The 20,750-nt window shown below is 39.1% G+C and overlaps 1 protein-coding gene across 6 annotated transcripts in view; it reads right to left on the bottom strand.

The window, feature by feature from the left end:
• LOC124782590 (maternal effect protein staufen-like) overlaps nt 1–20,750 on the bottom strand; it is a 200,716-nt gene that overhangs the window by 11,891 nt on the left and 168,075 nt on the right. For all 6 annotated transcript variants that reach the window (XM_047253953.1, XM_047253955.1, XM_047253957.1 and 3 more), the window contains 3 exons: nt 19,607–19,827; nt 10,502–10,597; nt 9,312–9,406 (listed from right to left, as the gene is read on the bottom strand). In XM_047253953.1, the coding sequence (XP_047109909.1) occupies nt 9,312–9,406; nt 10,502–10,597; nt 19,607–19,827 (412 nt within the window). The remainder of the gene's footprint in view (nt 1–9,311; nt 9,407–10,501; nt 10,598–19,606; nt 19,828–20,750) is intronic.

Below are 20,750 nucleotides of genomic sequence, written 5' to 3'. Positions count from 1 at the left end.
CACACCTCAGCACCTCTCTCTTATCTGCTTCACCCGAGCCTCCTCAACCAAATGCATCACCTTCCTGGACTTTGATCTACACCTCTCTTATGGCTCCATCCACTCCTCTGTCCATATTACACCCATCAACAGCAGCCATCCATTCCACACCAAACAAATCCCTTACACACAATTTGGCTACCCGTGGATGATGTATTTGCTATGATGAGAACTCCCTTTCCCAGTGCGTCTAAGGTCTCATGAAGACTTTCACAGGCAGGCACAACCCCCCCCCCCCCCCCCCCCCCCAAGGGAGTGTCTCACCTCATCACCCAATATCACCCTTGATTGGAATAACTGATTCATATACCTTGTCAGGGCTTTGTTTATGTACCATCAGGCCCTTAAATGAGAGACATGCTAACCAAGATCCTTCCCTTCCCTCCTGAAGTGGTATTTCATACCCCACCCAATGTACACAACATCCCAGTCCATTCCTATGCTCACAGAAATCATTCCCTGTGGAAGATCCAGGTGCAAGACCTGCTCAATACACCTATCCAGCACTTCCCACTCCAGCCCTTTCACAGGCTTATAATATACCATAAGAGGCCGGGCCAGCTGTGAAAGCAACCATGCCACACACCATCTCTGCTGCAAACACTGCACAGATGTTTATGTCGGTATGACTACCAACCGCCTGTCCACCAGGATAAATGGCCACCACCAAACAGTTGCCAAGAACAATATCGACCACCCAGTGGCACAACAAGCAGCTGATCATAACATGCTCAATTTTTATGAATGCTTCACAACCTGAGCAATCTTGATCCTCCCCTTCACCACCAGGTTTTCTGGATTATACAGATGGCATTTGTCCTTGTAGCATATCCTCTGCTCCTGGTAATTGTCCTAGCCTAACACTACTGTAACCCACTGCCCCCACTGCCCCCACAACCACCATCCAACAGTTCCTCCTTCCTCAACCCTATCATCCTCTCCCAAGCCACATCCCTACATCACCTTCAGCACACGCTGCTCCCAGCTGGCTTTGATACCTGTGCATCACGTGCCCAGCCTGTGCACTTGCCACCCGTCCCTCCTGCATTTCTAGCCCGCCTCCTCCGGAGTAGCTAGTCACTGACGTCCAACCACTACCCCCACCTGTTTACTCCCTCTACCCTCCCCCCACCCAACACAATCCCCAATGCACCTAGTGTGTGTGTGTGTGTTTTTGTGTGTGTGTGTGTGTGTGTGTGTGTGGGCATGTGCACGTACACAGGCGTGCAACTATTTTTCTTTTTTTGTGTGTGCCTGTCGACAACTCGATGCTTTTGATTTTCGGTGAGTGGGTCTCCTTCAGTCCTAAAGCATGTACATTTGACTAGAACTTGCCAACACATTATACTGCCTTCAGTCATTCACTCTAATACAGAGCTCTGCAAATTGCACCTTTATGTTAATCCCAAATGGACTGCGAATGGCATATGCATATTCACTGACTATCAAAAAAGATAATTTTAGGTTGAAGACCATGTGACCGACCTGGTACACATACATGTAGCACTATGAAGTAAACTTCCACCAGACAGTTAAAGATGGTTCCGCAGCCTCAGCACAAAGGTTGGGTGTGGGGTTTATTTGAAGGCTCTTATCACCAATCTAATGGCCTGCTGGTGAATTAAAATCCAAGCTCTTTATGTATTGTGTTCACGCAGAACCACAAACAGCACAGCTACATCTGCTGTAGACGATTCAGCAGTAAGAAACAAGGAAGTGCAGCCTCCCCAATTTCAGGCTATCCTTCCTGCACATCACAACCTCTTTGGTTGTTTTATGTTACATGCACTTCATTCGGCTGAAGGAGAAACCCAATCAGACCAAAGGATGCTATGTGTGTTGGTTTGTGACACGAACTGTTGAAAAACATATAAGAAAAGAAACACATTATTACTGTAAATAGGGTCACATTCTTTTGTGAGTGATGGCATCTTTTGAAAAGCTCCAGTACACATTTCTATAATGAAAAAGACCAATAAAAAGAGATGAAAAACTGTATTTGGTCTTTGTAGAGGTCCAGGGCATCTCAGGGATATTATTACATGAACATTTTATTCTTTTGTAATTTGGAACTCATTTCTGGTGAACTATGCATTAAGAGATTAGTCATTTTGAACAATTCTGCTTCAGTAATCAGTTGGTTAAAAGGTTTATATAAACTTCTAAATTATACCATACTTTGAAACTTCTTACCTTGTTCATTGACACTACATATTGCATACTGTCTGTTCACATGAATGTTTTCCAAAATGTCTCTTCAATCGAATGGAGAGAGAGAGAAAAAAAATTACTACCTGCCACATGGCAACAGAGCTGCTCAAACAAATGAAAGGTGACACCCTCAAGTCCAAGTTCCAACAAATTGGACAAAATTATTGAGGGGAATTCGACTATTCAGGTACTCCAGTACAAATTCATCCAGAAAAAGAGACAAATTTTAGTAACAGAAAGATCAATGAAAAGCTGTAAAAAGCAGGTATTTGAAAATCTGACATGACAAGGAAAAACAAATATGCCAGCAACACTGAAAGGGAAAGAAAAAGCAAATGACCGTGACGAAGCATTGAGGGGGTAGAAAAAGAAAATTAGGTTCAATTATGTCAGATAAGTGGCTAGAAGCAAGTAAGAATATTAGTTGGAACAAACTCTATTCTTATCGATAATACAATACAGGGAGAACAAAAGCTACCTTTAAATTAGGCCATAATTAAAAGGTACTACGTATTTTGAAATATTTACTTTATGAGTCACAACCAGTACTTATTTCAGGTAATAATATGTATGGAGTTGTCTACCAGTGCCAAGAGAGTCAACAGTGAATCTCATGACACTTTCTATAGATAACACATTCCACCTCAGGTTACACCACTTTTCTTTGAAAAAGAATTCCCTAGACTCTACAATCTGATTGGTTTAGGAAGATGAATGGACAAATATACTTGTTACGCAATACCCTGCCACAGCGCATAGACTTCAACACAAGGGCTGTGACTTTACTATTCCAACTACTTGGACAACTTAACTCATGAGGTGTGGTCTCACAGACTGTGCGAAAATTTTCGAACTTGCTCTCCAAGGGCAGTTGTGGTGGAATGCTTCTATACTCCCCTACCCTCCTTAGATTGCCAAGCCTATGACATTTTGTTGTCAGTTGCGTTATCGCTTTCTGAATTTACTGTCGACACATGTTATTGATAGGTGTTGGAGTCTCTTAAACCGCACCTTGTGAACTATGTACTTGTATCCTTCAGTACAGTACGGTATAGCTCATTATGTGTTGGCACGAATGTGTCATTTTTAACTTTCCCGAGTTTGATGAAACTGTTAGTCGGTCTACGGAGGAAGTTGTCAATAATATAGATAAAGAAATAAGCAAAAAAGATGATGATTTTGCAATTGCCAGTGATCACAGTTCTGCTATCAAACAAGAGTATCATTCAGAGGAAGCACTTCTGGGAAAGTTGTGATGGAGACCTCTCTGCTTCTTCACTGAAATACTTAACTGGTACACCTGGGTCCTAGGGACCTGAGAGAAATTTATTTTTTGCAGCACTGCAAGATGTGCAGCAACACTGACTTGCACTCCTATGTACTCTCCCAGCATTCAGTTGGCTATCTGCCCACAGCATTGTCACACGTGTGTCTCTGCTAGTTTTGCATCTATAAAAGCACATGGGTCCCAATGACCCAGTTGTACCTGCAGTGAAAGTTTATTTTCTTAACTGCACTCACAATATTTTGGATTTATTGTACTAGATTTCATAAAAATGGGTGAGGAAGACATCATCAATACTCAGAACGAACCAGTGGGCAGTGATATTGATGATACAAGTGGAAGTGACAGCGTGTGTTGTGCTCATAGTGTTTCGGTGGTTTGGATGAGTAAAAATACTGAATTTAACTGGTAAAAACAATAAATGATTTAAAACCTGAGATTTTTAAGCAATTGCTGCTTTTTTTTACCATTTTCATAAATAAGGTATATCATTTGGCTGAAAATGTCACCATAGAATCTTCCCAGAAGCTATGCCTGCAGAAATCTTTACACTGTATTTGAACTTTTCTTTCGGTTTACAGCTTTGAAGAACAGTCCATTTTGATTGTAAATGTGTAATTACAGTTATACAGGTTATTGTTTGTAGCTCATGAGTAAGACTTGACAAATGAATGTTTTTCACTTTTTGTGCTTTAAGTACTTCACTGTCTTTTTATACAATTTATGGAAGAGATGACCAGAAATACTGAAACTAGCTTTGTATTAGGATTAATACTACCATATTAAATAGTTAGTATTTAAATTTTATCAACTTTGTTATTTTCTTCCAAAACCTGTTCAAAATTTATCTGGGTCCCGAGGACACAAGTGTACCTTGTGTGTTAACATTTTTTTCTGAACTTATTGGGTGTAATTTTTATGTGCAAATTTAAATCCTGGAATTTAGTTGTATTTGGGAATTTATTTGCTACAGTGATTGTATAATTTTTCAGACTGTAAAATTCAGTACTCTTAACAGTCTATTTATGCACACTATTAAAAAAAGAAAAAAAAATATTGGATGAGTAAAAATGCTGAATTTAACTGGTAAAAACAATGAATGATCTAAAACCTGCGATTTTTAAGCAATTGCTGATATTTTTTACCATTTTTCATAAATGTTCAGCACTCTAACAGTCTATTTATGTGTACTATTAAAAAAAAAAAAACACACACACACACAAACTTATGTGCTTTTGTATGATAAACAGCAAAATGCTGTAGGCTTTGTTTAGTGCAATAAAATAAACTTAAAGCATTTAATCAACACTTAAATAATTGTGAAAATGAATTAAAAATTTCAAATGCTTTTTGCCTTAAATTTCGGTTTAAACATAGGGGTCCCACAGACCCCATCTCGTGGTATATATTACAGAAAAGTCAACTCGCGAGTTAAGGGTTAACATCTTAATGCTACACAGGCAGGACCTATTCTGCAATCTATGAATTTTTCTCAATCACTCCCCTGTTCAAAACTACATCACTTTAGATCTATTTTTAATTTATTAATTTTTCTTGTAGTTTGAAGATTTATTGTCTTTCTTTCCACAGCCTGTTCTTCTCAGCTTATTCCTACATCTCCTCTATGCTTCCATTTTCAGTTAACCCTCTATGGGATGTGGTATTCTCTGTAATGACATCAGATGTGGTATGCAAAATTGATCACATCACTTAATTACACTTGTTTTATTACATTTCAATAATTAAACGCTTTATAAATGGCAAATATCTTCACAGAAAGATAAAGATGATATAAAAGAACAAGAACAGTGATAATATTAATAATTCTGTTGTCTCGATCATCACTACTGGAATGTGATAACAAATGAGAAATTTTACCAAAGTCAGAGCAGAAAGTTTGAATGTTCATCAAACAGATTGGCTTCTAACAAATTTTGCAACAATATTTTGTCAGTTTTCTCTTCACTGTGCAGGTATTACACTTCTTCCTCTTGACCCAAGTTTCACCTTCTACTTCTTCAAATGTCAGTCTATAACATTTTTGGATCTGCTGAAGGTCCGAATGAATTTCTGTGGTGTCCAAACTTCTTCACGCCAAATAATGCAAAACTAATGCAAAAGACAGTTGTTTCAGGAATCTTCTTCTTCTGATACATGTTCCATTGCTGCCAAAATAAAATTATTCATGCTTTTGTTCCACTCATATTGATCACTGCAAAATGTATAACCCTGGGCCAAAAGTGCTCATTTCTTGCAACATTGTATGAAGTGGTCAACTCATCCACAGTTCTGACTCAACCTTTTGAGCCATTGTACAATGTTACAGTGGATTAGTTTTGTTTATCTTCTGTGTAAGCATCTACTGAATTAATCTCACACTAGGATCATATACATTTTTAGAATAATAGGAAACTGGAGTACATCATTTCTTGAGGTCAAAAAGTGAACTCTGGACAGATCTTCCTCTAGTGGTAGTAAACTTCGGAGGAATCTCACACTTCTTATCTTCAAAACAAAAGAAAGATTTTTTCCTTCCTAACACTCCTATCAAGCCAATATTGGCGAACCACTCATCTGCAAAATTTTCGAGCTTACTGCTAAACAAATTCACACAGTCACAGAACCACTTCTAAAGGTTGGTTGCTTATGTCATTGAATCCTTCCGATTCCAATTATACGGTAAAATATTCATGCGTCCACAAGAGCAAATATCTTAATGTCTTGTTTGTTTGGACTGCTGCATTTACATATTGGAACGAGCTGCACCTTCCACAGAATTCTTCCAGTTTCTCATCTACTGTAACATTTTTCCTAGAGTATAGGATTTATAACAGTTCTGTACAAACATAGAAAATATTTCTCGAATTGCAGTTATCTTAGTCTAAGAAATACAGCAACTGGCCACTTTTTTATGTATTTTATTTATGCCACTACAAACTGCTGATTGCTGTATTTCTTAAACTGGCAACAAAATTGATAAATTATTGCCTTTATCTTGTGAAATCGTCTCCTTTCATCATGGATTGCATGACAGCAATGGCACTACATTATGAATTTGAAATACTTTACATTCATTATGAGGTGAACACTTTCCAATACTGTCCCCATTGGCTACCCACAGATCTCCTAAGATTTTCCTGTTACTACTGTTAACAGCAGCTAAAATAAGAGACTGATTAAGGCTTTCAAATCAATAACATCTGTTGGTTTTCCATCTCTCTCTCTTTCTCTCTCTCTCTCTCTCTCCCTCTCTCAGACCAAAATGAAGATTTGTTTTCTCAATATGCTGATTTGTTTACAGAAATATAATTGACAAAATGTCATCATCTATGAGGCAATTCCAGCATTTTGAAGCTGTTCTCACTGCTTTTGCTGCTCCTGTAGGCCTAGGTAACTTTCAGATAATACTACAGGCCATGAAGCATACTCTCTCTGATGGTGGAACTTTATTTCATGTTGTGTCTTTGTTAATTCCAATATAACAACACTCATTTTTCTCAAGTACTTCTTCATCATCCTCATTGTTGTTTTCATCTGTTTCTGAATCTTTCTGTGAACTTCAACATCTCAGTCACTCACAGTGTCCATTTTGTCTTCAAAACCATCTTTAACTTCATTATTATCCTATTCAAACACAGTCTTTGTGACTTCTTAAATATGTTCTGGCTCAAGAGGATTGAATGTATTACTGTAGCTTGCCGTGATCGAGCATATCCCACCTAAAATAATAAAATTTCCATAAAATAATGCAATCCAACACTGTGTATCAATCTGACACTTTACATTCAGACAGCCATAACAATCCATCAAATGATCCAGAAGGAAATAAATGTATTGCATGTTCTAAAGTAGCTGTTTACTTCTTACAAATTTATGTTGATAACCAGATAAATGTACTGTTGAAATGAAGCAGGAGTGGGGGCAATGTACCAAACAGAGCTATCAGCATATCTCAACGACAGAGCAATTGCTCCAATACAGAAGCACACAGCAACGAAAAGGGTTAAGAGAAGGGAAGCTGCTAAGTCAAGGTGTAATTGCTCTTGACTGTTGACAAATAACTGATAGAAAATTTTGATGTTCATTAACCTGTTCAGCTGTGCTTGGTGAAAGGTTGATTACACAACTTGAGTCCTACCTGTTTCAAGATGTTATTTTTAAGTTTCCACTCTCTTCCTATTCCCCTAAATCTTGTCTGACTGAAATCCTGGCCAGCACTAAAACTCCTGAAGACTTCTATGCTCAACAATTCCTTGCTTCCTCTTGCTGGATGAAAGAGTGCTTAGTATAAAATGAGTGTATGAGTACCTTTTATTCGACTACTAAAACAATGACTAGTTTCGGGCCAAGAACCATTTTTAAATCATCATAACAAAGTCAAAAATGGCATTTCTGAAGATGTCAAGACTGTACAGTAAACATGAGTATTATGTACAGATCTAATTATGTCCAAACTGTGGGGACCTTCAACTAAGTGTGTAATTGGCAAATAATATGGTACTAATTGGTATGTCACACTGTTATCATTTTAAATACTAAATATAAACATTTCTTTGGGGGGGGGGGGAGGAAGAAGAAGGGGGGGCGGGGGGGAGAGGGGGAGAGAGGGGGGGGGGGGGGGAGAGAGAGAGAGAGAGAGAGAGAGAGAGAGAGAGAGAGAGAGAGACGGATGTTGCTGCACACTTCTTGTTCTTGTAATGCAACAGTGCTTTATATTTATCTTTGGGTGTTACCGTCTGTTAGGCCTACCTATCACAAACGGGGACCAGTATCTCCGAACTGGCAATAGTTGTCAGTTTCAGATTACGAAACAAAACAGTGAACAGCAGTGTAAGTCATCTGACTTATTATCATATACTGCCTCTTTTATTATCCAGAACTTTAAACAAGTTTCCTAAAACATTGGATCCTAGTGACATACTAACAAAAGTAGGAAAAGCTGAATTAGTTTGCAGTAAATACATAGATTAAAATGAGAAGCTATCATGCTATACCATGTAACAAGATGGAGGTTGTGGGAAACAATAGTTACATAAACAGAAGGAATAAAGGGTGTGTCACAATACCCAAGTGCACATACGATACACAGAGAGGACACATGGTGTAAATGATAACTGTTTATGATGTACCTCAGCGGTAAAGGAAATACCTCAGCGGTAAAGGGAACTTGAGATGAATAATTTGATGTAGACCACTTGCAGTCTACTAAGGAGGGACAACCTTGTACTGGCCTACAAAAACTACATACACTGTAGCAACTTCATCATGCGAGATTTTTGACATCAGCTATTTTGTTACTTTTACTAATTTAAACCTTTTCGTGAGGGTAATGGAAGATAGAAGACTTAATGTAAATGTTATGCAAAAACAATTCACATTTACAATTCAATCTAAACTTAAAACCTACAAGCACAGTAGTAAGAAGTCCAGACATACAAAACTATTTACCTGTTAGTTTTATACTTTTAAAATTAAAAACATTTCAACATAAAATTTAGACAAACATCAATTTTACATTTTATAGATGCAACAACAAGGTGTTTCTAATATTCGACGGCAATTTTAGTCAAAATCTCTCATAGCTGACATATGCTGTAGCTTAGGTGGCTTTTATAGGCCAATCCAAGGTTGTTTCCCAGCTTGGTAAAGTGCAAATGTCCTATACATCAAACTGTTCATTTTGAATTGCCATACACCACTGTGGTACACTGTAAACAGTTGTCATACAAGCCCTATATAACATAATAATATAAAAGCAGATACTGTAAACACTTACCAGTCTCCCCAGCCCATCGTTTTATTGGGAGCAGAGTTAGACGAGATTTGTTCCACATCCAGTTTCCACAAGGCCTTCAAAGCTCTCAGGGCAGCCTGAAATTGAATATTAGGTGGCAGAATGTATTACTTCAAATTCACACAAACACACGCCCGCCTGCCATTTACTTACTGCCAGATAAGTATTGGGCACACATGTTCACTATCAGTTGCATCTTATAAATACTAGTTTCTGTAACAGTACATAACACTCCAGAGACGTGATGTTTATCCTTACTTCTTCTTATCAGAGAACGATACTTGCAAATGAAAATTATAAAATAAGGTGTTGCAGGTAAAACCACACACATTTTGTGAGGATTGTTATTTTATCTGCATGTGGTGAGTGATGCCGAGGGATGACACGAATCTTCAAGAAGGGATGGCATCTCAGCAACTTTGTGGGAGGGCATACTGCAAGGTGTGGAAACAGGAGTGCCAAGGATTGCTTACCTACTCTGGAGTGGTGAAGGTTTCTTAAGGTGCTATGTATAGTAATGAATGTTATGACGTGTAATAAATGAATGAAATGTGCTTCATATAGTCGGTGCCGAATGTTGGCACTGACCGAAGCTCTTTACATCATGTCAATATATGGGTTATTCAAACAAATGGACTTTTTATGTTATTCAAAGGAAGTAAAAATTTGTTATAGAGTCTCTTAACAGAACTAGCAGTGAAGTTGGAGAATGACTCCAGTAACAATCTTCCAAGCAGTCACAGTCATGAACATAAAAAGTAAAGTGGTCTGCATTAATGATATTCCAGCATGTTGCTAACCACCATACAAAAAACATCACAATTAATAGCACATACCTAAGATGTTATCTGATAAGGTTCATATAACCATCTAATTTTATGACTGTGGTAATCAGAATACAAATTTCGCTGTTACACATTATCCAAACTTATATAGTGAATATCCCTGTCATATAATTAGATAACTATATTATCAGAAATTGCTTTGGGATGTGCTAAGAAACTGCTGATGATGGGCATGCGCGCACAACATTTGTACAGCAATAAATAAATAAAAAGAATAAATTAATGAGGACACAATTTACTTCTACATGCATGAATTTTTTTGACAGCAACTTTTTGATGAACATCAGTTAATGAAACAGATGAAAACTGATTAACAAACAAACTCACCTGTTCCTGTGAGGCATCAACTGTTGATCCAACACCGAGACAAAGTGAAGGCTGGTTTGTTGCCAATGATACCAAACTTAAGAATTCATCATTAGGCTGCATAAAACAAGCAATGTTTTGTTACACACATATTAACTTGATGACAAATAATATCTTACCTAATGACACTTTAAATTTGTTCATTGTTATGTACTTTTCTTTTTCATGCATAGGTTAATGTACTGAATATCTGGCATTAAGCATATAAGCAAGAAAAAGCTTAGAAAAGGTTTGAAATCATGCTTTAAGTTTGTTGGAAGTCAGTAACTGTTCTCATTATGAAACCTGGATGAATATAGTATGGGTACTTTACACTCTATTTCAAGTAAAAACAGGTTTCCCCTGCATCTTAATGCCTATGATGTCTATCTTCAGAACTGTGTGCTGTGATATAATTTTGCAAGAGCATTCAGTGGTATATGTGGATACTGTCCAAACCATTGTGTTGCGAATAGAGTCAGTGGTAAAGAAGTAATAAATTATAACATCTTGCCTGATGCTGCACAAACAATGAAAACAGTGACAATTTTTTTTCCTTTTATTGTTTCTTGGAAGGATGTCAGTAAGAGAAAAACTCCACGAATGTTAGAAATTGTGTGTAAAGTTTGTTGTAAGTCACTAGGTCTTATTTTTAAATAATGGGTGAATATAATCTGGTTATTTGCATGTAGTGAATTATGCTGCTTCAAGATATATACACAGTTTCTAACTGTAATACTTGTCTTACTTTGTTAAACCTGTAACATAAGATTTATACCATTTAATGAGTAGATTCTAATAGCATTTTAAATTTGGTCAGTAATTATATAATAAAAGTAAAATTTTTGTTGCCCATGGAACCAGTTATATAGGCAACCTACAATTGGAACTGGCTTCCAGGAAAGTCACTCAGTAATATAAATGCACTGAAGAAAATGTAGTACCACAAATACCACTCACTACAAAAATTCTGTTTTTTGTTTCATAATATTCTATTCCTAATTTTCAATGGCTCATCCACTGTTCCCACCATTTCTCACCAAAATATCCCAGGATTGAAGAATAAAGTAGATGAGCTCCTGGTTTGTTTACATGACATTGAATCTTATAATGTAATAGATACACTATGCCTGTCTGAGCATCACATTGTGTCTGATATGGAAAAGGTAAATATCAGTGGTTATAAACTAGCTGCACATATGAGTAGAGAGAATAAGGTGAGAGGAGTTGCCATACATGTCAAAAGTTATCACTGTGTAGAAAGCTTAGATACAAAAAAGTTTTGTCTAGAGCAACATATAGAAGCATGTGCCTGTCAACTTACACTGAAAGAGGGCTCTTTTAATTGTAACAGTATACAGGTCCCCTTCATGAAACTTTCATTTATTCCTGGAAAACTTGGATGCCTTGTTGTGCTATCTGTCAGATAGGGGAAAGCAAATGATTATTTGTGGGGACTTCAATGTTGATTCACTGAAAGAATGTAATAGGAAGAATGACCTGTAAGTCTTGCTCGGTTCTTTCAATTTGACATCTGTCATTAATTTTCCTACTTGGGTAGTAAAGGACAGCAGCACACTGATAGATAATACTTTTATAGACCAAGATATGTTTAAAAACATAAATTCTTGTCCTGTTGAGAATGGCCTTTCTGATCATGATGCTCAGCTAGTTACAGTATATGACATAGCTCCATTCAGTAATTCAAAACTACCTTCCAAAGTTGTGTGTACAATTAATGACTCAACAATTAGAAATTTCAGAGAAAATCTTCGGCAGTTAGACTGGGATGAGGTGCACAAGGAACCCGATGCTAATTTAAAACATAACTTATTTCATGATACACTTGTAAGAGAATTTGAAAACTGTTTCCCCAAGAAAGTAGTTAAATCTAATTGTAAGAAACCATGCAAAAAACCGTGGCTTACTAAAGGAATAAAAATATCTTGTAACCACAAAAGGGAACTTTATCTAACAACAAGAAAGAGTAATGACCCAGAAACAGCCAAATATTATAAAAACTACTGTGCTACATTAAGAAAGGTTATTAAAAAGTCCAGAAGCATGTGCATCATGTCTGAGATTAATACCTCTGATAACAAAATCAAAACAATTTGGAATATTATTACAAGGGAGACAGGGCAACCAAGAGTAGAGGATGACAGCATCACCATCAAAGCAAATGGAAACTCGATAAACAACAAGCCGGAAGTCGAAAACATTTTGAATAATCATTTTTTAAGTGTTCATTAGAAGAAGCAAGGCAATTAATGGAAGAGGCCTTACCCACACCATTTGATACAATTGAAATTCCACCCACCTCTCCTTCTGAAATAAGGAAGATAATAAACTCTCTCAAGAATAAAAGCTCAAATGGAATTGATGGCATTTCCAACAGGATAATAAAAGCTTGTCGCCAAGAAATAAGTGGGATTCTTAGCCACATATGTAATAGCTCTCTGAAGCAGGTTATTTTCCCAGATAGACTGAAGTATGCCATTGTTAAACCACTGCATAAAAAAGGGGATACGTCTGATGTCAACAACTACCGCCCCATCTCTCTTCTAACTGCCTTATTGAAAAAGTAATGTATTGTAGAGTAGCTTCACACCTTTGTAAAAATAAAGTTTTAACAAAATGTCAGTTTGGTTTCCAGAAGGGTTCTTCAACAGAAAATACCATATATACTTTCACTAATGAAATATTAAATGCTCTGAGTAACCGGAAGTCACCTGTTGGGATTTTTTTGTGATCTATCAAAGGCTTTTGATTGTGTAAATCATGGAATACTTCTAGATAAGCTCAAGTACTGTGGTATGAATGGGACAGTGCTCAAATGGTTTAAATCATACCTAACTGGAAGAGTGCAGAAAGTTGAAATAAGCAGTTCACATAATATGCCAAAAACTGGTGATTTCTCAAACTGGGGAACAATCAAGAATGGGGTGCCGCAAGGTTCGGTCTTGGGTCCTCTGCTGCTCTTAATATATATTAATGACTTGATATTCTATATTCATGAAGATGCAAAGCTGGTAATTTTTGCCGATGATACAAGTATAGCTATCACACCCAACAGACAAGAATTAACTGGTGAAATTGTAAACAATGTTTTTCAGAAAATCATTAAGTGGTTCTCTGCAAATGGGCTCTCATTAAACTTTGACAAAACACAGTATATACAGTTCCACACAGTAAATGGAATGACACCATTAATAAATATAGACTTCGATCAGAAATCGGTAGCTCAGGTAGAATATTCAAAATTTCTAGGTGTATGCATTGATGAGGAGTTGAACTTGAAAAAACACACTGAAGATCTGCTGAAATGTTTGAGTTTAGCTACTTATGCTATTACGGTCATTGCAAATTTTAGCTATACACATCTCAGTAAATTAGCTTACCACGCCTATTTTCATTCTCTGCTTTCGTATGGCATCATATTCTGGGGTAACTCATCATTGAGTAAAAGAGTGTTCATTGCAAAAAGCATGTAATCAGAATAATTGCTGGAGCTCATCCAAGATCATCCTGCAGACACTTATTTAAAGAGCTAGAGATCTTCACTGTAGCCTCACTATATATATATATATATATATATATATATATATGTCTGCTTGTGTCTGTATGTGTGGATGGATATGTGCGTGTGTGCGAGTGTATACCTGTCCTTTTTTCCCCCTAAGGTAAGTCTTTCCGCTCCCGGGATTGGAATGACTCCTTACCCTCTCCCTTAAAACCCACTTCCTTTCGTCTTCCCCTCTCCTTCCCTCTTTCCTGATGAGGCAACAGTTTGTTGCGAAAGCTTGAATTTTGTGTGTGTGTTTGTGTTTCTTTGTGTGTCTATCGACCCTGCCAGCGCTTTTGTTCGGTAAGTCACCTCATCTTTGTTTTTTTATATATATATATATATATATATATATATATATATATATATATATATATAGAGAGAGAGAGAGAGAGAGAGAGAGAGAGAGAGAGAGAGAGAGAGAGGGAAACATTCCACGTGGGAAAAATTATGATGTATAAAAACAAAGATGAGGTGACTTACTGAACGAAGGCGCTGGCAGGTCGATAGACACACAAACATATACACAAAATTCAAGCTTTCGTAACAAACTGTTGCATCATCAGGAAGGAGGGAAGGGGAGGGAAAGACGAAAGGAAGTGGGTTTTAAGGGAGAGGGTAAGGAGTCATCCCAATCCCAGGAGTGGAAAGACTTACCTTAGGGGGAAAAAAGGACAGGTATACACTCGCACACACACACATATCCATCCACACATACAGACACAAGCAGACATATTTTTGCTTGTGTCTGTACGTGTGGATGGATGTGTGTGTGTGTGTGCGAGTGTATACCTGTCCTTTTTTCCCTGTAAGGTAAGTCTTTCCGCTCCCGGGATTGGAATGACTCCTTACCCTCTCCCTTAAAACCCACTTCCTTTCGTCTTTCCCTCTCCTTCCCTCCTTCCTGATGAGGCAACAGTTTGTTGCGAAAGCTTGAATTTTGTGTGTATGTTTGTGTTTGTTTGTGTGTCTATCGACCTGCCAGCGCCTTCGTTCGGTAAGTCACCTCATCTTTGTTTCTTTATATATATATATATATTGATTTATTGATGACATCTTCATGATCTGGACTCTCAGTGAAGAAGAACTCCAGAATTTCCTCTCCAACCTCAACTCGTTTGGTTCCATCAGATTCACCTGGTCCTACTCCAAATCCCATGCCACTTTCCTTGACGTTGACCTCCACCTGTCCAATGGCCAACTTCACACGTCCGTCCACATCAAACCCACCAACAAGCAACAGTACCTCCATTATGACAGCTGCCACCCATTCCACATCAAACGGTCCCTTCCCTACAGCCTAGGTCTTCGTGGCAAACGAATCTGCTCCAGTCCGGAATCCCTGAACCATTACACCAACAACCTGACAACAGCTTTCGCATCCCGCAACTACCCTCCCGACCTGGTACAGAAGCAAATAACCAGAGCCACTTCCTCATCCCCTCAAACCCAGAATCCCCCACAGAAGACCCACGAAAGTGCCCCACTTGTGACAGGATACTTCCGGGACTGGACCAGACTCTGAATGTGGCTCTCCAGCACGGATACGACTTCCTCAAATCCTGCCCTGAAATGAGATCCATCCTTCATGAAATCCTCCCCACTCCGCCAAGAGTGTCTTTCCACCGTCCACCTAACCTTCGTAACCTCTTAGTTCATCCCTATGAAATCCCCAAACCACCTTCCCTACCCTCTGGCTCCTATCCTTGTAACTGCCCCCGGTGCAAAACCTGTCCCATGCACCCTCCCACCACCACCTACTCCAGTCCTGTAACCCGGAAGGTGTACACGATCAAAGGCAGAGCCACGTGTGAAAGCACCCACGTGATTTACCAACTGACCTGCCTACACTGTGATGCGTTCTATGTGGGAATGACCAGCAACAAACTGTCCATTCGCATGAATGGACACAGGCAGACGGTGTTTGTTGGTAATGAGGATCACCCTGTGGCTAAACATGCCTTGGTGCACAGCCAGCACATCTTGGCACAGTGTTACACCGTCTGGGTTATCTGGATACTTCCCACCAACACCAACCTATCCGAACTCCGGAGATGGGAACTTGCCCTTCAGTATATCCTCTCTTCTCGTTATCCACCAGGCCTCAATCTCCGCTAATTTCAAGTTGCCGCCACTCATACCTCACCTGTCTTTCAACAACTTCTTTGCCTCTACACTTTCACCTCGACTGACATCTCTGCCCAAACTCTGTCTTTAAATATGTCTGCTTGTGTCTGTATGTTTGGATGGATATGTGTATGTGTGCGAGTGTATACCTGTCCTTTTTTTCCCCCTAAGGTAAGTCTTTCCACTCCCGAGATTGGAATGACTCCTTACCCTCTCCCTTAAAACCCACATCCTTTCATCTTTCCCTCTCATTCCCTCTTTCCTGATGAGGCAACTGTTGGTTGCGAAAGCTAGAATTTTGTGTGTATGTTTGTGTGTCTATCGACCTGCCAGCACTTTCGTTCGGTAAGTCACCTCATCTTTGTTTTTATATATAATTTTCCCCACGTGGAATGTTTCCATGTATTATATATATTAATTTTACATCTCTTACGAGTATACAGGACAAAGGGTGATGGGGACATATATGCTGATTTGCCGAAGTCTTTATTAGCATTTTCAGTAACATGATATGTTTTGTAGGCTATGATGTCTCTGTCGACAAAGCTTTCCAGTCCAGACACGTTTGACACACCTGTACCACCACGTACAATTGCTACTGTTAACCAGCCATTACCATGTGAAAATGTGTCATTCAAATCAATGCTGAAATTCAGTCTGCAACCACAAAACACAGATGGTCCACCTAGCAATGCGTGTGCGGCAACAGATTTGATTGCATTTTTCTTCTTGTCAGCGGCGGCTGTTGACATTTCGACGTCTTCTATAGTCTTATATACTGTCTGTCTTGCGCGACGCCTCCACCTCCTTCTATACAGCATCTTGGCAGCGTTCAATGCAGTTGCGTGTGCGACAGCAGCAGCGCGAATGGCGCGAAGGCGCTTATTGCTCGCTTATATAACACCGGACTGCTTAGGCGCTGCTTAACTCTGCGGCAGCCCCAATTCTTATCTTATGTAAACAAACTGCGCTCGTTAATACAGCGCTCGCCGGCCTGTGTTATCTCCATGTTATAAGCCCCATGCAAACTCCGCATAGAGTTTGCCCCGCGCCTCTAGCGCGCGCGCAAGATGGCAGCGGCGCTTGGGAGCGAGCACGGCCCTTAAAATTACTAGGGCCGTGCCGCGGAGTTTACATGGGGCTTATAACATGGAGATAACACAGGCCGGCGAGCGCTGTGTTAACGAGCGCAGTTTGTTTACACAAGATAAGAATTGGGACTGCCGCGGAGTTAAGCAGCGCCTAAGCAGTCCGGTGTTATATAAGCGAGCGATAAGCGCCTTCGCGCCATTCGCGCTGCTGCTGTCGCACACGCAACTGCATTGAACGCTGCCAAGATGCCGTATAGAAGGCGGTGGAGGCGTCGCGCAAGACAGACAGTATATAAGACTATAGAAGACGTCGAAATGTCAACAGCGGCCGCTGACAACGGATGATGTGACTTACCGAACGAAAGTGCTGGCAGGTCGATAGACACACAAACACAAACATACACACGAAATTCAAGCTTTCGCAACAAACTGTTGCCTCATCAGGAAAGAGGGAAGGAGAGGGAAAGACGAAAGGTTGTGGGTTTCTGTTGCCTCATCAGCAAAGAGGGAAGGAGAGGGAAAGACAAAAGGTTGTGGGTTTTAAGGGAGAGGGTAAGGAGTCATTCCAATCCCGGGAGCGGAAAGACTTACCTTAGGGGAGAAAAGGACAGGTATACACTCGCACACACACACATATCCATCCACACATATACAGACACAAGCAGACATATTTAAAGACCAAGCCGAAATGGTTGTTTAAAAGGTGAAAGGAACTGTTTGTGAACTAGAAACAGTGGATTTTATAGCAGCGGTAGTGTTGAAAGCAGCAAAAAATTTTTTTTGGTTATGGTTTGGATGTGGGTTACGTATTATTGAGTATATATAGCCGGGATAAAATTGTATAGCAGGTTACGGTAAAAAGGAGAAGGTGAATACAAAGTGAAACTACTGGCAAAAACACAAAGAGAAAATAAGACGACAGGAAAGATTTCGAAATGCAACAGTGACAATAACAAACGTAATTGTTGGGTTCAAATTAATGATATTAATATAATAGAGGGAAACATTCCACGTGGGAAAAATTTATCAAAAAACAAAGATGATGTGACTTACCAAACAAAAGCGCTGGCAGGTCGAAAGACACACAAACAAACACAAACATACACACAAAATTCAAGCTTTCGCAACAAACTGTTGCCTCATCAGGAAAGGTGGGAAGGAGAGGGAAAGACGAAAGGATGTGGGTTTTAAGGGAGAGAGTAAGGAGTCATTCCAATCCCAGGAGCGGAAACACTTACCTTAGGGGAAAAAAGGACGGGTATACACTCGCACACACACACACACACACACACATATCCATCCACACATATACAGACACAAGCAGACATATACAGAGGCAAAGAGTTTGGGCAGAGATGTCAGTCGAGGCGGAAGTGCAGAGGCAGCAAAGATGTTGTTGAATGACAGGTGAGGTATGAGTGGCGGCAACTTGAAATTAGCGGAGATTGAGGCCTGGTGGATAACGGGAAGAGTTTTGTGTAATGTAATATCTTGTATAGACACCTTTTACTAACCTGACACGTTCCACATCATTACGAAGTGTCATATTCATGATCTAATCTAATCTAATCAGCCTGTTGTCTCTTCAAACACATTTTGAAAAGGAAAGAAAAATGTTAACATTTGTATTTTGAAGCAACCATTCACGTTTTTTCACAAAAAATATTGCTTGGTTACTTAAGTTGTAAATAGAAACATAATTTATGTCTTTTTGAAACATTTCTGAAATATGTTGCACCAACATTATTCAGTAAAAAACCTAGCAAAAATTAGTCAGTATGAAACATTATTTCAACATTACTAAAATATTACTTCATACACTACCAGCTTAACAGCAGTAATACAGAATATCAAGAAAGAAAGCATAGGCTGAAAGGAGCACAAGCTCATAGTGGAAAAGGATGTGTAAGGAAATGAGCTGCATATTTGTCAGAGGAACTCTCTCAGTGTCCATCTTGGGCAATGTAAGAGAACCCACAGGAAATGTATACCAGAATGGTTAATGGGAGATTCAAGACTCATTCCACCTGAATATGTTGAAAAAGTTACAGACAATGAGACAATCCTAGTCCCACTTTTTGAGGAAAATTACTGATTATAGAACTTTTCAACTGCTGAGTGCGTGTGCTTGATCTATCTCCACAAGAAAAAAATTGTGAAATTGAGGAGGGGTAAAGATGACATAAAAGCATATGTTACCTTCTCAATTAAACTGCATATAGCATGCTTTTTAAAATTAACAACATTTTAAATTTACTTCATACAAAATAATAGTTCCCATATTATATGCAAAATGATGATTACCTTAGGCAAATCTACGAAATGAACTTTAAAATCCAATAAATCGGCTGCTTGCATCAATGTGTGTTTCGCAGTAACTTTTTGGTCCTGTGATGTTTGTGATTTGGAGCTGAAGGTGGAAGACGTTGTGTCTGTAAGTGTTGACTTCACAGTAGGCTCACCAAGAAAGGAACTTCCACTCTTCACCAGCTGCTTTGCAAATGCTACCATTCTTTGATTCAAACCTGCGAGTGTTAGAAACAGGGATTCAGACAGCTACACAAAGTACGTGAAAAATACATTTAGCATATAAATAATGTCTCATACACTGACCAGGGCAACCTGATTAGGAATATGGGGTACTATTAACCATTTTTATACCCATACCAGAGAGGTAAAGGGTCAAAATCCAATATTTGCAGTTTGGTTTAAGCCTATATTTGTAATACCCACACATTGCTTCATTTGAAGAAGAAGAGTGGCAGTCTTGTTCCAGTCCATGATTGGCTTAGTGCTAAAGAGTTCACATGATTATTAAACATTGCTTGAATTGGCCATGGCTTGGAGCACACGTCACTCTTTCTCCACAAATAAAACAGTATGGAGATATTAAAAACATTCTCATAAGTGAAGACAGTGGAATCTGAATTACCCTTACTCATAAGGTATGGATACAGAATCTGTGTTGTGTTTTTTAATACCTTCCAAGGAATGATTGCTAATGCATGTCTTTTTACTGTTGGTTGAGCTCTGCTTGTTTTGCAGGTTGAAACACACTTATGTAGATCATAAAAGTGACAGAGGATCTACATGAAGTCATAATTTACTTTTTGACTTAAAGTGCAGTTTAAGCTAATGGAGGCGGGAGGGTGGGGGGGGGGGGGGGGGGGGGTGGGAGGGGGGGGTGGGGGTGGGGGGGGGGAGGATCCATCTTTGGCTGTGGGCCCCATGTGCTTGTCGGGAATTTTAGGCACTGGGTTTGTGGGGGCAGAAATTCACATATACTGAGTAAGTAACCTTCACTAGCTTATCACCCCCCCACCCCCCCAAAAAAAGAGTTCATAGCAGCAGGCACACTACATCAACCTGAAATCATTGTGGCTGTCACCCTCAGCACCAGATACTTATGAAGATATCAAGATAAAGGCATTATTCCATATCTGAGATA

Source organism: Schistocerca piceifrons, chromosome 1 (genome assembly GCF_021461385.2).
Source record: "Schistocerca piceifrons isolate TAMUIC-IGC-003096 chromosome 1, iqSchPice1.1, whole genome shotgun sequence".
In the NCBI taxonomy this organism is placed as follows: Eukaryota; Metazoa; Arthropoda; class Insecta; order Orthoptera; family Acrididae; genus Schistocerca; species Schistocerca piceifrons.
This window is presented reverse-complemented; position numbering and strand designations above follow the sequence as displayed.